The sequence below is a fragment of the Entelurus aequoreus genome, linkage group LG24 (assembly GCF_033978785.1).
Source record: "Entelurus aequoreus isolate RoL-2023_Sb linkage group LG24, RoL_Eaeq_v1.1, whole genome shotgun sequence".
Lineage (NCBI taxonomy): Eukaryota > Metazoa > Chordata > Actinopteri > Syngnathiformes > Syngnathidae > Entelurus > Entelurus aequoreus.
This window is the reverse complement of record NC_084754.1, coordinates 41503821-41525420: the sequence shown is the minus strand read 5'-3', so window position 1 is coordinate 41525420 and position 21600 is coordinate 41503821. Positions and strand designations below refer to the sequence as shown.

At 35.5% G+C, this 21600-nt stretch overlaps 1 protein-coding gene across 1 annotated transcript in view; it reads left to right on the top strand.

Annotated features, from left to right (window-relative positions):
• LOC133641805 (voltage-dependent calcium channel subunit alpha-2/delta-1-like) overlaps nucleotides 1-21600 on the top strand; it is a 421610-nt gene that overhangs the window by 267751 nt on the left and 132259 nt on the right. The window contains exons 12-17 of the mRNA XM_062035835.1: nucleotides 5209-5367; nucleotides 7906-8010; nucleotides 10537-10615; nucleotides 11945-11994; nucleotides 12073-12162; nucleotides 21465-21557. Coding sequence (XP_061891819.1) covers nucleotides 5209-5367; nucleotides 7906-8010; nucleotides 10537-10615; nucleotides 11945-11994; nucleotides 12073-12162; nucleotides 21465-21557 — 576 coding nt within the window. The remainder of the gene's footprint in view (nucleotides 1-5208; nucleotides 5368-7905; nucleotides 8011-10536; nucleotides 10616-11944; nucleotides 11995-12072; nucleotides 12163-21464; nucleotides 21558-21600) is intronic.

Sequence of the window (21600 nt, the reverse complement as noted above, 5' to 3'; positions counted from 1 at the left end):
TTTACTCAAGTAAATATTTGGGTGACTACTCCTTACTTTTACTTGAGTAATAAATCTCTAAAGTAACAGTACTCTGACTTGAGTACAATTTCTTGCTACTCTACCCACCTCTGGATAAAGTTGAAGTTATAACACTGACACACCCTCAGTAAGAGGTGCTTTAAGACATGGCTAGCTAGCTAGCAGCTAACATCCATCCGCAGTCTGCAGTGTTTTAGCTACTTCTAAATCACTAATTCGGTTCTCCATGGCGAGAAATAAAGTAAGTTTCTTACAAGTAACATTATCACTGCAGGACGAGGAATAGCTAAACATGCTTCTCTACACACCGTAGGAGGATACAATAGCTCACCGCTAACAACAGGCTAGCGCTTCTCAATGTAAATAAATGCCATGGGTGGATTTACACCTGACATCCGCCGTAATGATAGCAAGTACACAGGCGTATCTTGTCGATACTACTACATCGATCACATCACAAAATCTTTTTTCGTTTGAAAAAAAAAATGTTACGTTTATAAACTCAGTAAATACGTCCCTGGACACATGAGGACTTTGAATATGACCAATGTATGATCCTGTAACTACTTGGTATCGGATCCATACCTAAATGTGTGGTATCATCCAAAACTAATGTAAAGTATCAAATAATTGAAGAATAAGTGATTATCCCATTTTAACAGAAGTGTAGATAGAACATGTTAAAACAGAAAATAAGCAGATATTAACAGTACATGAAAAAGTGGATTTATAATCAATTTTTACAGTTTGTCCCCATAATGTTGACAAAATAATAGGTAGATAAATGACACAATATGTTACTGCATATGTCAGCAGACTAATTAGGAGTCGTTGTTTGTTTACTTACTACTAAAAGACAAGTTGACCAATGCATGATCCTGTAACTACTTGGTATCGGATTGATACCTAAATGTGTGGTATCATCCAAAACTAATGTAAAGTATCAAAGAAGAGAAGAATAAGTGATTATTACATTTTAACAGAAGTGTAGATAGAACATGTTAAAAGAGAAAATAAGCAGATATTAACAGTACATGAACAAGTAAACTAATAATACATTTTTACAACCATCCATTTTCTACCGCTTGTCCCTTTTGGCGTCGCGGGGGGTGCTGGAGCCTATCACAGCTGCATTCGGGCGGAAGGCGGGGTACACCGTGGACACAGTTTGTCCTTAATAAAGTTGACAAATAAGGTAGATAAATGACACAATGTGTTACTAATTAGGAGTCTTTGTTTGTTTACCCTATTTTTCGGACTATAAATCGCAGTTTTTTTTCATAGTTTGGCCCGGGGGTGCGACTTATACTCAGGAGCGACTTATGTGTGAAATTATTAACACATTAGCGTAAAATATCAAATCATATTATTTAGCTCATTCACGTAAGAGACTAGACGTATAAGATTTCATGGGATTTAGGAGTGACAGATTGTTTGGTAAACGTATAACATGTTCTATATGTTATAGTTATTTGAATGACTCTTACCATAATATGTTACGTTAACATACCAGGCACGTTCTCAGTTGGTTATTTATGCCTCATATAACGTACACTTATTCAGCCTGTTGTTCACTATTCTTTATTTATTTTAAATTGCCTTTCAAATGTCTATTCTTGGTGTTGGCTTTTATCAAATACATTTCCCCCCAAAAATGCGACTTATACTCCAGTGCGACTTATATATGTTTTTTTCCGTCCTTATTATGCATTTTCGACCGGTGCGACTTATACTCCGGTGCGACTTATAGTCCAAAAAATACGGTACTTGCTACTAAAAGACAAGTTGACCAATGTATGATCCTGTACTACTTGGTATCGGATCGATTCCGAAAAGTGTGGTATCATCCAATATGAATGTAAAGTATCAAAGAAGAGAAGAATAAGTGATTATTACATTTTAACAGAAGTGTAGGTAGAACATACTGAAACAGAAAATAAGCAGATATTAACAGTACATGAAAAAGTGGATTAATAATTAGAGATGTCCGATAACATCGGCCTGCCGATATTATCGGCCGATAAATGCATTAAAATGTAATATCGGAAATTATCGGTATCGTTTTTTTTAAATTATCGGTATCAACATAAAAAACACAAGATACACTTACAATTAGTGCACCAACTTAAAAAACCTCCCTCCCCCATTTACACTCATTCACACAAAAGGGTTGTTTATTTCTGTTATTAATATTCTGCTTCCTACATTATATATCAATATATATCAATACAGTCTGCAAGGGATACAGTCCGTAAGCACACATGATTGTGCGTGCTGCTGCTCCACTAATAGTACTAACCTTTAACAGTTAATTTTACTCATTTTCATTAATTACTGTAACTGTGTTTATATTGTTTTACTTTCTTTTTTATTCAAGAAAATATTTTTAATTTATTTATCTTATTTTATTTTATTATTTTTTTAAAAAAAGGACCTTATCTTCACCATACCTGGTTGTCTAAATTAGGCATAATAATGTTTTAATGCCACGACTGTATATATCAGTATCGGTTGATATTGGTGTCGGTAATTAAGAGTTGGACAATATCGGAATATCGGATATCTGCAAAAAAGCCATTATCGAACATCCCTATTAATAATACATTTTTACAGTTTGTCCCTCATAAGTTTGACCAAATAATAGGTGTATAAATGACACAATATGTTACTGCATACGTCAGCAGACTAATTAGGAGTATTTGTTTGTTTACTAAAAGACAAGTTGTCTAGTATGCTAACTATTTTATTTAAGGACTAAATTACAATAATAAACATATGTTTCATGTACCCTAAGATCTTTTGTTAAAATAAAGCCAATAATGCAATTTTTTGTGGTCCCCTTTATTTAGAAAAGTATCGAAATACATTTGTGTACCGGTACCGGTATCGGGACAACCCTAGTTGCTCCATAACCTTGTTCTTATAGCTTGAATCTTGTTTCCATGGGTACCGTGTCGTTGCGCTCCAAGGATGCCAAGCAATTAGCGGGGCGTTGATGAATATGTCTATTTTCCACTGGCTCATAACAGCCAAGGCCAGGTGGGAGTGTATGAGTGTGTGTGTGTGTGTGTGTGTGTGTGTGTGTGTGTGTGTGTGTGTGCACTTGTCTCACCATCCCTGTGTGGACATACACTTGATAAACCACCTTTCTGTGAGGATCTTTTAACTTGTGAGGACATTTGCCTGGTCCTCACGACTACAAAAGTAAAAAATTGTTTTTACTTTGTGTGTTTTGCATTCTGAAGTGAGGTTGCAACTAGGGATGTCCGATAAATGCTTTAAAATGTAATATCGGAAATTATCGGTATCGTTTTTTTAATTATCGGTATCGTTTTTTGTTGTTGTTGTTGTTTTTTTTTGTTTTTTTTTATTAAATCAACATAAAAAACACAAGATACACATACAATTATTGCACCAACCCAAAAAACCTCCCTCCCCCATTTACACTCATTCACACAAAAGGGTTGTATCTTTTTTGTTATTAATATTCTGCTTCCTACATTATATATCAATATATATCAATACAGTCTGCAAGGGATACAGTCCGTAAGCACACATGATTGTGCGTGCTGCTGCTCCACTAATAGTACTAACCTTTAACAGTTAATTTTACTCATTTTCATTCATTACTAGTTTCTATGTAACTGTTTTTATATTGTTTTACTTTCTTTTTTATTCAAGAAAATGTTTTTAATTTATTTATCTTATTTTATTAATTTTTAAAAAAAAAAGTACCTTATCTTCACCATACCTGGTTGTCCAAATTAGGCATAATAATGTGTTAATTCCACGACTGCATATATCGGTTGATATCGGTATCGGTAATTAAAGAGTTGGACAATATCGGAATATTGGATATCGGCAAAAAGCCATTATCTGACATCCCTAGTTGCAACTCTCTATTCCCATCTAGGGCTAGATGTATATTTTTTCATCATTCTAGCTATAGTGGAAAGGGGGGCCCTCACAACCCACTAACCAAACGTGGGTCCACACAAAGTAGGCAAGACATGTATGAGTGTGTGTGTGTGTGTGTGTGTGTGTGTGTGTGTGCACTTGTCTCACCATCCTTGTGTGGACATACACTTGATAAACCACCCTTTCTGTGAGGATCTTTTGACTTGTGAGGACATTTGCCTGGTCCTCACAACTACAAAAGTAAAACATTTTTTTTACTTTGTGTGTTTTGCATTCTGAAGTGAGGTTGCAACTAGGGATGTCCGATAAATGCTTTAAAATGTAATATCGGAAATTATCGGTATCGTTTTTTAAATTATCGTATCGTTTTTTGTTGTTGTTTTTTTTTTGGTTTTTTTTATTAAATCAACATAAAAAACACAAGATACACTTACAATTATTGCACCAACCCAAAAAAACCTCCCTCCCCCATTTACACTCATTCACACAAGGGTTGTATCTTTTTTGTTATTAATATTCTGCTTCCTACATTATATATCAATATATATCAATACAGTCTGCAAGGGATACAGTCCGTAAGCACACATGATTGTGCATGCTGCTGCTCCACTAATAGTACTAACCTTTAACAGTTAATTTTACTCATTTTCATTCATCACTAGTTTCTATGTAACTGTTTTTATATTGTTTTACTTTCTTTTTTATTCAAGAAAATGTTTTTAATTTATTTATCATATTTTATTAATTTTTTAAAAAAAGTACCTTATTTTCACCATACCTGGTTGTCCAAATTAGGCATAATAATGTGTTAATTCCACGACTGCATATATCGGTTGATATCGGTATCGGTTGATATCGGTATCGGTAATTAAAGAGTTGGACAATATCGGAATATTGGATATCGGCAAAAAGCCATTATCTGACATCCCTAGTTGCAACTCTCTATTCCCATCTAGGGCTAGATGTATATTTTTTCATCATTCTAGCTATAGTGGAAAGGGGGGCCCTCACAACCCACTAACCAAACGTGGGTCCACACAAAGTAGGCAAGACATGTATGTATGTGTGTGTGTGTGTGTGTGTGTGTGTGTGTGTGTGTGTGTGTGTGTGTGTGTGTGTGTGTGTACCCTCCATCCATTCATCCACCGAACGTATGTCGTCAAAAACATACATGTGGTCATTTATTGCGCCGGTATTGTTTATTCTGTTCTTCCACGTGGTTATTTCTTTGTGTGTTCAAAGTTGTGACGCCTGGCTGTTGTGTCACAGTTCAACACGAGGGTGAAGAAAACGGCGTGTTTCGACCACCTGGTCCAAGCCAACGTGAGGAACAAGAAGCTGCTGAAGGACGCGGTGCAGAACATCACGGCGAAGGGGATCACAAACTACACAAAGGGCTTTGAGTTTGCTTTCGAGCAGCTCTCAGCGGTAATATATTGTCATTATTTGACTATGTCGCATTATTAATGCATGCATGTTTTATTAAATGCACGCTAACATGTATAGGCCGCTTGGTGATTATTTTCTGTACACTTTGTTTTTGGTAATATAACACAGAACTGTTTTCACAAGCTGTGTGGCAAATTATATTGTCATCTACTGCCATCTGCTGGACTTAATTATAGTTACAGAACATCATGTCGTGGCTGTCTTGAGTTTCCAATCATTTCTACAACTCTTATTTTTTTTGTGATAGAGTGATTGGAGCACATACTTGTTGGTCACAAGAAACATTCATGAAGTTTGCTTCTTTTATGAATTTATTATGGGTCTACTGAAAATGTGAGCAAATGTGCTGTGTCAAAAGTATACATACAGCTATGTTAATATTTGCTTACATGTCCCTTGGTAAGTTTCACTGCAATAAGGCACTTTTGGTAGCCATCCACAAGCTTCTGCTTGGATTTTTGACCACAAAATTGCTGCAGTTCAGCTAATTGTGTTGACATGGACTTGTTTCTTCAGCATTGTCCACACGTTTAAGTCAGGACTTTGGTAAGGCCATTCTAAAACCTTCATTCTAGCCTGATTTAGCCATTCCTTTACCACTTTTGAGGTGTGTTTGGGGTCATTGTCCTGTTGGAACACCCAACTGCGCCCAAGACCCAACCTCCGGGCTGATGATTTTAGATAGTCCTGAAGAATTTGGAGGTAATCCTCCTTTTTCATTGTCCCATTTACTCTCTGTAAAGCACCAGTTCCATTGGCAGCAAAACAGGCCCAGAGCATAATACTACCACCACCATGCTGTGCGGTAGGCCTGGTGTTCCTGGGATTAAAGGCCTCACCTTTTCTCCTCCAAGTTTCACTGCAATAAGGTGCTTTTGGTGGTCATCCACAAGCTTCTGCTTGAATTTTTGACCACTCCTCTTGACAACATTGGTGCAGTTCAGCTAAATTTGTTGGTTTTCTTACATGGACTTGTTTCTTCAGCATTGTCCACACGTTTAAGTCAGGACTTTGGGAAGGCCATTATCAAACCTTCATTCTAGCCTGATTTAGCCATTCCTTTACCACTTTTGAGGTGTGTTTGGGGTCACTGTCCTGTTGGAACACCCAACTGCGCCCAAGACCCAACCTTCGGGCTGATAATTTTAGCTTATAATACTACTGGCTGTAGGACTGGTGTTCCTGGGATTAAAGGCCTCACCTTTTCTCCTCCAAGTTTCACTGCAATAAGGTGCTTTTGGTGGCCATCCACAAGCTTCTGCTTGAATTTTTGACCACAACATTGGTGCAGTTCAGCTAAATGTGTTGGTTTTCTGACATGGACTTGTTTCTTCAGCATTGTCCACACGTTTAAGTCAGGACTTTGGGAAGGCCATTCTCAAACCTTCATTCTAGCCTGATTTAGCCATTCCTTTACCACTTTTGACGTGTGTTTGGGGTCACCAGTTCCATTGGCAGCAAAACAGGCCCAGAGCATAATACTACCACCACCATGCTGGGCGGTAGGCCTGGTGTTCCTGGGATTAAAGGCCTCACCTTTTCTCCTCAGAGTTTCACTGCAATAAGGTGCTTTTGGTGGTCATCCACAAGCTTCTGCTTGAATTTTTGACCACTCCTCTTGACAACATTGGTGCAGTTCAGCTAAATTTCTTGGTTTTCTTACATGGACTTGTTTCTTCAGCATTGTCCACACGTTTAAGTCAGGACTTTGGGAAGGCCATTCTCAAACCTTCATTCTAGCCTGATTTATCCATTCCTTTACCACTTTTGAGGTGTGTTTGGGGTCACTGTCCTGTTGGAACACCCAACTGCGCCCAAGACCCAACCTTCGGGCTGATGATTTTAGCTTATAATACTACTGGCTGTAGGACTGGTGTTCCTGGGATTAAAGGCCTCACCTTTTCTCCTCCAAGTTTCCCTGCAATAAGGCGCTTTTGGTAGCCATCCACAGGCTTCTGCTTGAATTTTTGACCACTCCTCTTGACAAAATTGGTGCAGTTCAGCTACATGTGTTGGTTTTCTGACATGGACTTGTTTCTTCAGCATTGTCCACACGTTTAAGTCAGGACTTTGGGAAGCTCATTCTAAAACCTTCATTGTAGCCTGATTTAGCCATTCCTTTACCACTTTTGACATGTGTTTGGGGTCACCAGTTCCATTAGCAGCAAAACAGGCCCAGAGCATTAATACTACCACCACCATGCTTGACGGTAGGTGTGGTGTTCCTGGAATTAAAGGCTTCACCTTTTCTCCTCCAAGCATATTGCTGGGTATTGTGGCCAAACATCTCAATCTTTGTTTCATCTGACCACAGAACGTTCCTCCAGAAGGTCTTATCTTTGTCCACGTGATTTGATTACAGTATTTACAATAACCATCAGAAAAGTTATATTAGCAGGCTGTAAAATGTGGTTTTCTTTTGTCAATTTTTGCTTGAATTTGTGATGGGAATATATTTCCCATCCATGATTGTACGCCAATCATTTCAATGTTGCTTGTGTTTGTTTATGCCGCCAGACTAACGTGAGCAGAGCAAACTGCAACAAGATTATTATGCTGTTTACTGACGGAGGAGAAGAACGAGCCCAGGCCATACTGGAGAAATACAACGCAGATAAAAAAGTATCACAACACACACACACACACACACACACACACACACACACACACACACACACACACACACACACACACACACACACACACACACACACACACACACACACACACACACACACACACACATTATTGTATTTGTAAACTTCTTGAGACTTCCTAATAAGGCCTACCTCTTTAGGACCACCCTTTCTAGATATATAAAGATGTGTATGTACAACATTAATAATATATACATACTATGCACATATAAAAAAAGCTTGTTGTGAAAAATGAGTTGGAATTTCACAAGAAAAAGGTCACACGTTCACAATAATTTTTTTGTTTATTTTACTCAACGCAAGTCAACATTTTACAAGAAAAACTGAACAATTGTGCAATATTATGATAAAAGTTGTAATTTTGCTCAATAACAGTCGCAGTTTTACAAGAAAAGCCTAACATTTTGTCAATTTTATGAAAACACTCGTCATTTTACTCGACAAACGTCAGCATTTTATGAGAGCACTTTAACATTTTGGCAATATCATGATCATATCGGAATTTTACTCGGCAACAATGATGACAAAAGTCAAAATGCTACTCAAAAAATGTCAACAACAACAAAAATATTGGCAACATTGTGATAAAAGTTGTATCACTTTATATGACAAATGTCACCATTTTGCATTAAGAAGTAATAATTGTACATTAAAAAAAAGTAATACATTTACGAGAAAATATTGCAATATTACAGGAACAGAACGAATATGAGAAATTGTTCCTAATTTTATAAGAAAAAAGTTGACACATTGTTAGAAAAAGACTGCTTTTAGTTAATTATTTATTTTTTTAAATATTTTTTGTTGCTAATTGGTTTTTAATCTTCATTGTTTACTTCAAGTTATTACGGTATGTCTCTATATACATATTCATTTTATTTTTTAAATACATTTTGGCCAAAGGGGGCACATTTAAATTTCTTACATGCACTTGTTATTTCATATGTTGACCACTTTTAAAAGCCATACACAGTCAATTTGAAACATCCCTCCTCCTTTGATACCACCCTCATTTTGATAGATGTCACCACCAGGGGTGCAAGTGAGACATTCTCTATGAGATGCAATGTTATTGGGACCATGATTTATGTCATCACTTGTTCACACCTCCTCATATGGAAGCTACTTTTCCTTCTTGATGTCTCAAGAAGGGTAGAAATACAACACACACACACACACACACACACACACACACACACACACACACACACACACACACACACACACACACACACACACACACACACACACACACACACACACACACACACACACACACACACAGTATGCTTATTCACCCCCTAGTCTTAACCATCCCAACCTGAATCTTAAAACAACTTTTAAAAAAAAAAGCATTTCCCAATTGTATTATTTTTTCCTGTACTCCTCACAAGATTGGTAGATTTTTTTCATGTCTTAAATTGTTTATTGCTTGGAGATTTTCCTTTGCTGGAAATGTATGGAGGTGCTTGCGTCTTAGCTTTTTGGAGCTCCCCTTGGGCCATCTACGCTCCGTAATATCATCAAAAGGTTGAGAGAATCTGGAGAAATCACTGCACGTAAGCGATGATATTACGGACTTTCAATCCCTCAGGCGGTACTGCGTCAAAAAGTGACATCAGTGTGTAAAGGATATCACCACATGGGTTCACAAACACTTCAGAAAACCACTATCAGTAATTACAGTTGGTCGCTACCTCTAGAAGTGCAAGTTAAAACTCTACTATGCAAAGCCAAAGCCATTTATCAACAACACCCAGAAACTTTGCTGGGCCCGAGCTCATCTGAGATGGACTGATGCAAAGTGGAAAAGTGTTCTGTGGTCTGACGAGTCCACATTTCAAATTGTTTTTGGAAACTGTGGACGTCGTGTCCTCCGGACCAAAGAGAAAAAGAACCATCCGGATTGTTCTAGGCACAAAGTTTGAAAGCCTGGTATGGGGGTGTATTAGTGCCCAAGACATGGGTAACTTACACATCTGTGAAGGCGCCATTAATGCTGAAAGGTACATACAGGTTTTGGAGCAACATATGTTGCCATCCAAGCAACGTTATCATGGACGCCCCTGCTTATTTCAGCAAGACAATGCCAAGCCAAGTGTTACAACAGCGTGGCTTCATAGTAAAAGAGTGCGGGTACTAGACTGGCCTGCCTGTAGTCCAGACCTGTCTCCCATTGAAAATGTGTGGCGCATTATGAAGCCTAAAATAGCAGAAGGGAGACCCCCGGACTGTTGAACAACTTAAGCTGTACATCAAGCAAGAATGGGAAAGAATTCCACCTGAAAAGCTTGAAAATTGTGTCTCCTCAGTTCCCAAACGTTTACTGAGTGTCGTTAAAAGGAAAGGCCATGTAACACAGTGGTAAAAATCTCACAATATCCTGTTACTCAAAAGGAGACTCATACAATTAGTTTATAAAATTAATATGCATAAGAAATAGACACCATTGTATGTTTCTTACTGTAATTTGATATGTTGGATGTTGCAGGTGAGGATCTTCACCTTCTCAGTTGGACAGCACAACTATGACAAAGGACCCATTCAGTGGATGGCGTGCTCCAACAAAGGTGCGACACAACGCACATGCTCACTGTACACCATACTTGAGATAGAGATGACAACGCTCTGTAGCACTCATCAGTAGGGATGATGTTTGATAAGAAATTATCGAGTTCGAGCCTATTATCCAATCCTCTTATTGAACCGATTCCTTATCGATTCTCTTATCGAATCCAGATGGGTTGTTGTATATGGAAAAAAACACAATATTTGGTTTAACAAAAGCTCACTTTTATTTTATAAGAAAAATAAATAAATAAATAAATATTGACTTTTACCCCCCTAAAAAATACAACAAATAAATATTGACTGTTACCCCCCTAAAAAAATACAATAAATAAATATTGACTGTTGTTACCCAAAGTATATTAAGTGGGATTTTTCAGAAAAACAAATATATACAGTAACACAAAAACAACTATAGATAATAATATAGTGTTAAATAAAATCAGTCCCTTGGGCACAAAACTGAAAATAATACAGCTCTCCAAAAAGTGCACTTCTGTTGCTATTGGAACATACTAACTACACACACAGGCAGACAGCCAACAAACAATCCAAGACGTCTAATAAAGTTCCAAAGCAGATTAATCCATTTAGGCTGTTTATTGTTGTTGATCTTGCTTTGTCTTTTCCTATCTTTACTTTTGTCTTGCACTGGACTGTTATTTCTTTTTAAACGGAAATACACACAATGACAAATGTATAAGCTATGTGATTCAATTAACATACTGAAATTGAATACACAATACGTAAATATTAGCTTCACACACATATACAGTACTATCATCAAACAAATACTTCTGAGTGTTGAAACTATTTTGATGGTGGAAATACACGACTGTCCTCAAAACATCCATTGAAACAGTGCACAAAAATCGTTTTTCAATACAAATCTTAGTTTTAAATTTAACCACTTTCCACCTTAATATTGAGTGACATAGACAAGTTAAACAATTTACTTACGGACTTATCTTTTCCAAGGCTAACACAACGTGTCTACTTCTCAATTGTCTCATGAACTGAACTGACTCGCCAACCCGGAAGTGGCTTGACTAATGACGCGTAGTATTTTCATATCGCCACAAGGTGTCAGTAAGAGTCTACAATCAAATGGGCATAACATTGCCCATTTGGGATTCGTTCCCAGGGATTCGAGTAAAAAAACAACTCTTTTTCTTTACTATAGTGGTCTCGAGAACGGGTACCGGTTCTCAGAAAGGGATTCGAGTCCGAGGACTCGATTCATTTCTTATCGAACAACCGGGAAAACCGGTTTGGAGCATCAAGCCTAATTATCAGTGCTTCAGCAGTGTTTCCTTCCACTGGTGTTGCAGGTTACTTCTACGAGATCCCTTCTATTGGAGCCATACGAATCAACACGCAGGTGAATCTCTCTTTCTGGGAGTTGTTTAGCACCACTGTTCTTTTCAACACTGACAGTGTTCCCTGTCATGTCCTGCAGGAGTACCTGGATGTCTTAGGAAGACCCATGGTTCTGGCGGACAAGCAAGCCAAACAAGTCCAGTGGACAAACGTCTACCTCGATGCACTGGTGTGACTTTTTTCGTTCTACGCATTTTCCGACCTTTAGAACGGTATTCAAGCCCCACCCACCAAATTTTAGAAGAAATAATTTTTTTTATACATATATCAGCCACACCGGACTATAAGCTGCAGATTAATCTTTTGTAAACATTTATTTACATACCTTAATTTGTTTCCAAACAGACCCACTAGCTGAGGAAGCTAGCTCTCCAATCAGCTAAACAAATTCAATAACTCCATGATGACGTTTTGAGGAATTTACAAAACTGAAACAATACAAAGGAATACCATTGCAAGTTAATAATAGTAATACAAACACTTGTAAACATGTTAGCATATTAGCTAATGCTAACGACACTAGCTTGGTTACACTACGATATCACATAAAAAAGGTTATTGAAGAGATCTGAGGACCATTAATGTATATTAGTAACCTATCATTTCAAACAGGTAAATTCCCAAACAAAATGAAAATAGTTAAAGTTGCACCAATTTATAAGACTGGAGACAAACACCAATTTACAAATGATAGACCTGTTTCTTTACTTCCACACACACACTTTCTAAAATCATTGAAAAACTGTTCAATAACAGATTAGAGAGTTTCACAAACAAAAATAGAATGCTAGAAGAGAACCAAAATGGATACAGAGCTAATGTTTCAACTTCGATGGCTTTAATTGAAATTACAGAAGAAATTACCAATGCAATAGATAGTAAAAAATGTGCGGCAGCAGTGTTTATGGATCTAACTAAAGCAGGGGTCACCAACCTTTTTGAAACCAAGAGCTACTTCTTGGGTAGTGATTAATGTGAAGGGCTACCAGTTTGATACACACTTAAATAAATTGCCAGAAATAGCCAATTTGCTCAATTTACCTTTAACTCTATGTTATTATTAATATTTAATGATATTTACACTTAATTGAACGGTTTAAAAGAGGAGAAAACACGAAAAAAATGACAATTAAATTTTGAAACATAGTTTATCTTCAATTTCGACTCTTTAAAATTCAAAATTCAACCGAAAAAAAGAAGAGAAAAACTAGCTAATTTGAATCTTTTTGAAAAAATTAAAAAAATAATTTATGTAACATCATTAGTAATTTTTCCTGATTAACATTAATTTTTGAATTTTGATTACATGTTTTAAATAGGTTAAAATCCAATCTGCACTTTGTTAGAATATATAACAAATTGGACCAAGCTATATTTCTAACAAAGACAAATTATTATTTCTTCTAGATTTTCCAGAAAATGTCTTTTAAAAGAAATTCAAAAGACTTTCAAATAAGATTTAAATTTGATTCTACAGATTTTCTAGATTTGCCAGCATAATTTTTTTGAATTTTAATCATAATAACTTTGAAGAAATATTTCACAAATATTCTTCTTCGGAAAAAACAGAAGCTAAAATGAAGAATTAAATTAAAATGTATTTATTATTCTTTACAATAAAAAAAATAAATTTACTTGAACATTGATTTAAATTGTCAGGAAAGAAGAGGAAGGAATTTAAAAGGTAAAAAGGTATATGTGTTTAAAAATCCTAAAATCCTGTCGCTGTCCGGCTTGGCTGCGTGGGGGCGGTGGCCCCTGGTTCCCTGGGCACCACACCTACTGTTTGTGGGATGGGCTCTCGGGGAGGCTGGGGCCGTACTCTGGCTCCCGCACACACTGGGAGTCAAATGTATTGTACATGCAAATTCACATATACTCACACACATACATACACACATACATAGGTACCTACGCTCCCACATACATATACAAATAAATACAGTACATATTTACACACTCAAAGTTCGTACATCCACACGCACATTCATTATACAAACATACTGTATACACATACTGTACATATACATTCACTGTAAAAACATACATATACACATACTGTACATATACACTCACTGTACAAACACACACATACACATACTACACATTTACATTCACTGTACAAACACACACATACATATACTGTACATATACATTCACTGTACAAACACACATATACACATACTGTACATATACATTCACTGTTCAAACACACATACTGTATACACATACTGTACATATACATTCGCTGTACACACATATACACATACTGTACATATACATTCACTGTACAAGCACACATATACACATACTGTACATATACAAGTACATATGCACACATACACTCATGCACATAATCACGTTTCATCAAACATATATTAACGTTGTTGCCCTAGGGTAAACTGGGCATAACACATGGCACACTGACAAAGCTTAACCTATTGCTACTATAACAATCTATAAGGTTAATGTAGGTTGCTTCTCTTTCTTCCCCTCCATTTTTCTGCATTCTTTCGTATCTCAAGTTATCATTACGTATATGTATTGTTGCATTTGAACAATTGTATTGTTGATAATAAAGGTAAAGTATTGGTATTGTTTATTATCAATAGCACTATTTCTATTGGTATTCATATTGCGCCATTTTTAGTGTAATAATGCTCATTGTCATTTCTGTATTATTTTTTTATTTTCGCTAACTGCTTATTTGCTATTACTTTTACCATCATATTTGTACATGTCGTATTTGCTGATATTGCTCTGTTGTTGTTGTTGTTGTTGTGTTTGCTGTTGTTGTTTTTGTCTCTCTGTCTAATCCCCCTCTTGTCCCCACAATTCCCCCCTCTGTCTTCCTTTTTCTCTCTTTCTATCCCCTCCTGCTCCGGCCCGGCTGCACCAAATGATAATATAAATACATTTAATAAAGTCAAAATACAAGTAAGGCAACAAGAGAAGTATCCTACACTTCTCTTTTGTAAAGTAAATCTGAACAGCCGATATGGGCATCTACATCTGCTATATGATTTGCCCGAGAAGCTGGGCAGGACATTATAAAAAAAAAATAAAAAAAAAATCCTAAAATCATTTTTAAGGTTGTATTTTTTCTCTAAAATTGTCTTTCTGAAAGTTATAAGAAGCAAAGTAAAAAAAAGTACGAATTTATTTAAACAAGTGAAGACCAAGTCTTTAAAATATTTTCTTGGATTTTCAAATTATATTTGAGTTTTGTCTCTCTTAGAATTAAAAATGTCGAGCAAAGCGAGACCAGCTTGCTATTAAATAAATAAAATTTAAAAAATAGAGGCAGCTCACTGGTAAGTGCTGCTATTTGAGCTATTTTTAGAACAGGCCAGCGGGCTACTCATCTGGGGCCGTACTTATCAAGCTTCTTAGAGTGCCATTTTACACTTAAGTCCTGAGAATTTGCGAAATTTAGTCCTACTCTCAAACTTAAGAATACAAGCTTTTTATCAACGTTCTTAAGTCTAAGAATCACTCCTACTCTCCACGATATTTAAGAGACCTTCAGAGGTGTCTTAAGTGGTTAGGAGTTGCCAGCAGGGGATGGCACTGAGGCGAGAGAGACGTGCGCGAACGTTCAGGGAACGGAACAATGTTGTTGTTTTTTGATGACGAGCAGCTGATCAAACGGTATCGTTTAGACAGAGCGGATATTATTTTTGTCACAGATTTAATACTTTTCGATTCCTTGTTGATTTCTGCATGTGTCTGCAGTGGGCTAGTATATATAGAGCCACCCACACCAGTTTCAAATTAGTTGCCTAATTAATGAATTGGAAAGAAAATGTTATGACAGTAGCGTATGTGTGTGGCCGTGAGGTGAGTGATGTCAGTGAGTGTGTGGGCGATAGAAGAGAGGGAGCGGTAGCGTGAGTGCTAGTTTGTTTTGTATTATTTTGTAGTTTATTGTCAAAATATACACTCCCATTGTCCACTTAAATATTTCCAAGATATTTCTTTATTCTTAGACAACAGATTCCCTTCCGTGATTGGTCATTTCTATGGACACAGAAATGACGTCACCTAAAATTCCGTTTACGGCACATAGTAATGTCGTAATTCAGCTCTGAGTGTGACACTTAAGATTCAGTCCTACACTTCGCTGAAAGTGTGAGTAAGACGCTTGATAACTAACTTTTAAGTGCAGCTTTCAGCAAAGAATTTATTTACTCTTAAGTCAACTCTTAGCAGACTTCTTAGGAGTAATTCTAAGAAGCTTGATAAGTACGGCCCCTGGTCCTTACGGGCTACCTGGTGCCCGCGGGCACCACGTTGGTGACCCCTGAACTAAAGCATTTGACATAATTGAATGAATGAATGAAATAAGTTTATTTCTGTCGTATAATCAACCATCAACCATTTTGTGTGACCAGTTTAAGAGTACAAATTTTACATATATAACAATCATACACATTTACACACACAAAAAAAAGAAAATGCATGACCGAAAAAGGAATAGGCTGAAGCCAAGGCTTATATTTGCCTAACCTATACCTTCACTGAAAATAAGATTACCTGGAACATCAAAGTTAAAAAGAAAAAAAAAATCAATGGGATGAAAGTAATCGTTATATTTTATATTTTTCAATGATTTCACCTTTCAATGTTTTCTTAAACCTTAACAAAGAAGTACATGTCTTCAGCTCATCACTGAGCTTGTTCCACCATTTAACTCCTAAAACTGAAATACATTTGTATTTTATATTCGTTCTTGCTTTACCTATTTCAAAAATCAATATTTTTCTCCTCTTAATTGAAATAACCTAAGAATACAAGCTGGAAGGCTGTTGTTCTTTACTCGAAACATAATTTCCATTGTTTTTAAAAACACAATATCTGAAAATTTTAACACATTAGAACTTATAAATAATGGATTGGTATGTTCATAGTAGCACGCTTTGTGTATTATTCTAATGACCCTTTTTTGAAGTTTAATTATTGGGTCTATGTTTGTTCTATAAACATTTCCCCAAACTTCAACACAATATGTTAAATATGGAAAAATAAAAGAATAATATAACATATGCAGACATTTCTTATTCAGCATGTGTCTTACTTTATAAAGAATAGCAATGGATTTGGATATTTTTCCCTTTATCTGTTGGCCCTGCGATGAGGTGGCGACTTGTCCAGGGTGTACCCCGCCTTCCGCCCGAGTGTAGCTGAGATAGGCTCCAGCGCCCCCCGCGACCCCGAAGGGAATAAGCGGTAGAAAATGGATGGATGGATGGATATTCAATATATATATAATTAATCACAAAATTAAAAAAAAAAATACTAGAACGATATGGCATCAGAGGGTTGGTCTTAAACTGGATAAGAAGTTATTTAACGAACAGGAAACAATACGTGAAGTTAAGCGAACACACTTCTACAACGCTAAATATATCTTGTGGTGTACCTCAGGGATCAATACAAGGACCAACATTATTCAATCTCTAAATAAATGACATTTGTAAAGTTACAAAAGATTTAAAGTTAGTATTATTTGCGGATGATACAACAGCGTTTTGTTCAGGAGAGTACACTCAGAAGATAATACAAATAATAACAGATGAAATGAACAAATTGAAAAGATGGTTTGACAAAAACAGACTATCGTCGAATCTCAGTAAAACTAAAATAATGCTATTTGGTAACAGTAGAAAAGAAAGTCAAACACAAATACAACTAGACGGAATAGAAATTGAAAGAGTAAATGAAACCAAATTTCTAGGTATAATGAGTGATGATAAATTGAACTGGAAATCTCATGTAAAAAAATATACTACATAAAGTATAGAATAGAATATAATACAAAGTACTTTATTGATCCCTGGGGGAAATTCAGCACCACAGTTCGCTCACAATAGACAATAAACACTTAGGTATTTTTATATGTGAATAATATAAATACAGTCTATTATACAGCATTATTCACATGTGAATAACATAAACACAGTCTATTATACAGCAATATTCACATGTGAATAATATAAACACAGTCTATTATACAGCATTATTCACATGTGAATACTAAAAAATACAGTCTGCTATACAGCATTATTCACATGTGAATAACATAAATACAGTCTGTTATACAGCATTATTTACATGTGAATAAAATAAATACAGTGTATTATACAGCATTATTCACATGTGAATAACATAAATACAGTCTATTATACAGCATTATTCACATGTGAATAATATATATACAGTCTATTATACAGAATTATTCTCATGTAAATAATATAAATACAGTCTATTATACAACATTATTCACATGTGAATAATATAAATACGGTCTATTAGATAGATAGTACTTTATTGATTCCTGATTATACAGCATTATTCACATGTGACTAACATAAAAACAGTCTATTATACAGCATTATTCACATGTGAATAACATAAATACAGTCTATTATACAGCATTATTCACATGTGAATAACATACAGTATATTATACAGCATTATTCACATGTGAATAACATAAATACAGTCTATTATACAGCATTATTCACATGTGAATAATATAAATACAGTCTATTATACAGCATTATTCACATGTGAATAACATAAATACAGTATATTATACAGCATTATTCACATGTGAATAATATAAATACAGTCTATTATACAACATTATTCACATGTGAATAATATAAATACAGTCTATTATACAGCATTATTCACATGTGAATAACATAAATACAGTCTATTATACAGCATTATTCACATGTGAGTAATATAAATACAGTCTATTATACAGCATTATTCACATGTGAATAATATCAATACAGTCTATTATACAACATTATTCACATGTGAAAAACAAATACAGTCTATTATACAGCATTATTCACATGTGAATAACATAAATACAGTCTATTATACAGCATTATTCACATGTGAATAATATAAATACAGTCTATTATACAGCATTATTCACATGTGAATAACATAAATACAGTATATTATACAGCATTATTCACATGTGAATAATATAAATACAGTCTATTATACAACATTATTCACATGTGAATAATATAAATACAGTCTATTATACAGCATTATTCACATGTGAATAACATAAATACAGTCTATTATACAGCATTATTCACATGTGAGTAATATAAATACAGTCTATTATACAGCATTATTCACATGTGAATAATATCAATACAGTCTATTATACAACATTATTCACATGTGAAAAACAAATACAGTCTATTATACAGCATTATTCACATGTGAATAACATAAATACAGTATATTATACAGCATTATTCACATGTGAATAACATAAATACAGTCTATTATACAGATAGATACATTATACATTTAAGTACAGTCAAAAAGGAACATATGCATTACGCAAGTAGCAAGAAACACGTCAATAATGAATAAAGCTAAACATGTTCTAGACCAAAAATCACTTCATATTCTCTACTGCTCACTAGTGTTACATATCTGAGTTATTGTGTAGAAATATGGGGAAATAACTACAAAAGTACACTTCATTCATTAACGGTGTTACAAAAAAGATCAGTGATAATAATACATCATGTTGGATATAGAGAACATACAAACCCTTTATTTATTGAATCGAAAATACTGAAAATCCACAACATAGTGAATTTGCAAACAGCTAAAAGTATACACAAAGCAAACTATAACCTGCTAGCCAAGGATATACAACAATTCTTCTCAACAAAAGAAGAGAAATATAATCTTAGAATTTTTTTTAATTTAAAACATTTGTATGCACGCACAACACTTAACACCTTCAGTATATCAGTATGTGGAATTAAATGATGGAATGGATGAAGTAAATAAATCAAACAATGTACTAATATGATCCACTTCAAGAAAAGTAGAGGCTTATAGTCTGTAAAATACGGTACATAGACACATACTTTTTCAGTAATAAGATGCTCAAAAAAGTGTGTGTTTGTTCCTTGTCCCTGTCTCAGGAACTGGGTCTTACATTGGTCAGATCTAGTCTTAGACTTAGATTGGTCACATCTAGTTTTAGACTTAGATTGGTCACATCTAGTCATAGACTTAGATTGGTCACATCTAGTCTTAGACTTAGATTGGTCACATCTAGTCTTAGACTTAGATTGGTCACATCTAGTGTTAGACTCAGATTGGTCACATCTAGTCTTAGACTTAGATTGGTCACATCTAGTATTGGATTAATAGTGGTCAGATCTAGTCTTAGACTTAGATTGGTCAAATCTAGTCTTAGACTTAGATTGGTCACATATAGTCTTAGACTCAGATTGGTCACATCTAGTCTTAGACTCAGATTGGTCACATCTAGTCTTAGACTCAGATTGGTCACATCTCGTCTTAGACTTAGATTGGTCACATCTAGTATTGGATTAAGAGTGGTCAAATCTAGTTTTAGACTTAGATTGGTAAGATCTAGTCTAAGACTTAGATTGATCACATCTTGTCTTAGACTTAGATTGGTCACATCTAGTCTTAGACTTAGATTGGTCACATCTAGTCTTAGACTTAGATTGGTTGCATCTAGTCATAGACTTACATTGGTCACATCTAGTCTTAGACTTAGATTGGTCACATCTAGTCTTAGACTCAGATTGGTCACATCTAGTCTTAGACTCAGATTGGTCACATCTCGTCTTAGACTTAGATTGGTCACATCTAGTATTGGATTAAGAGTGGTCAAATCTAGTTTTAGACTTAGATTGGTAAGATCTAGTCTAAGACTTAGATTGATCACATCTTGTCTTAGACTTAGATTGGTCACATCTAGTCTTAGACTTAGATTGGTCACATCTAGTCTTAGACTTAGATTGGTTGCATCTAGTCATAGACTTACATTGGTCACATCTAGTTTTAGACTTAGATTGGTCACATCTAGTCTTAGACTCAGATTGGTCACATCTAGTCTTAGATTTAGATTGGGCAGATCTAGTATTGGACTTATATTGGTCAGATCTAGTCTTAGACTTTGATTGGTCACATCTAGTCTTGGATTTAGATTGGTCACATCTAGTCATAGACTTAGATTGGTCAGATCTAGTCATAGACTTAGATTGGTCAGATCTAGTCTTAGACTTAGATTGGTCACATCTAGTCTTATACTTAGATTGGTCAAATGGACGAATAGTAGACAAAATGGGAATTATACTTCCGGTTAAAAGCACGCAACAATGAGCAAATTTGTCCAACAGATGGCACCGTAGCACACAAAATAAAACACCTTTTCAGTGTCTCTGTTGTGTTATATGAAAACTATACCAGCATTTATTATTATTATAATACAACACATTATGGCTGTTAGCAAAGACAAATCCATAAATTAGCCGCAGGGTTCTGAGTGTAGAAAAAAAGTAGAGGCTTATAGTCCGTAAAATACGTTACTTAGACACATACTTTATCAGTAATAAGATGCTCAAAAGAGTGTGTGTTTGTTCCTTGTCCCTGTCTCAGGAACTGGGTCTTGTCATAACGGGGACACTCCCGGTCTTCAACAAGACCAGGACTAAAGATGACAGGAACGTCGAGGTGCTGTGGCCTAAACTGGTGATCGCAGATGGCGTGAACAGTAGGGGTGGGGTTGATGTAT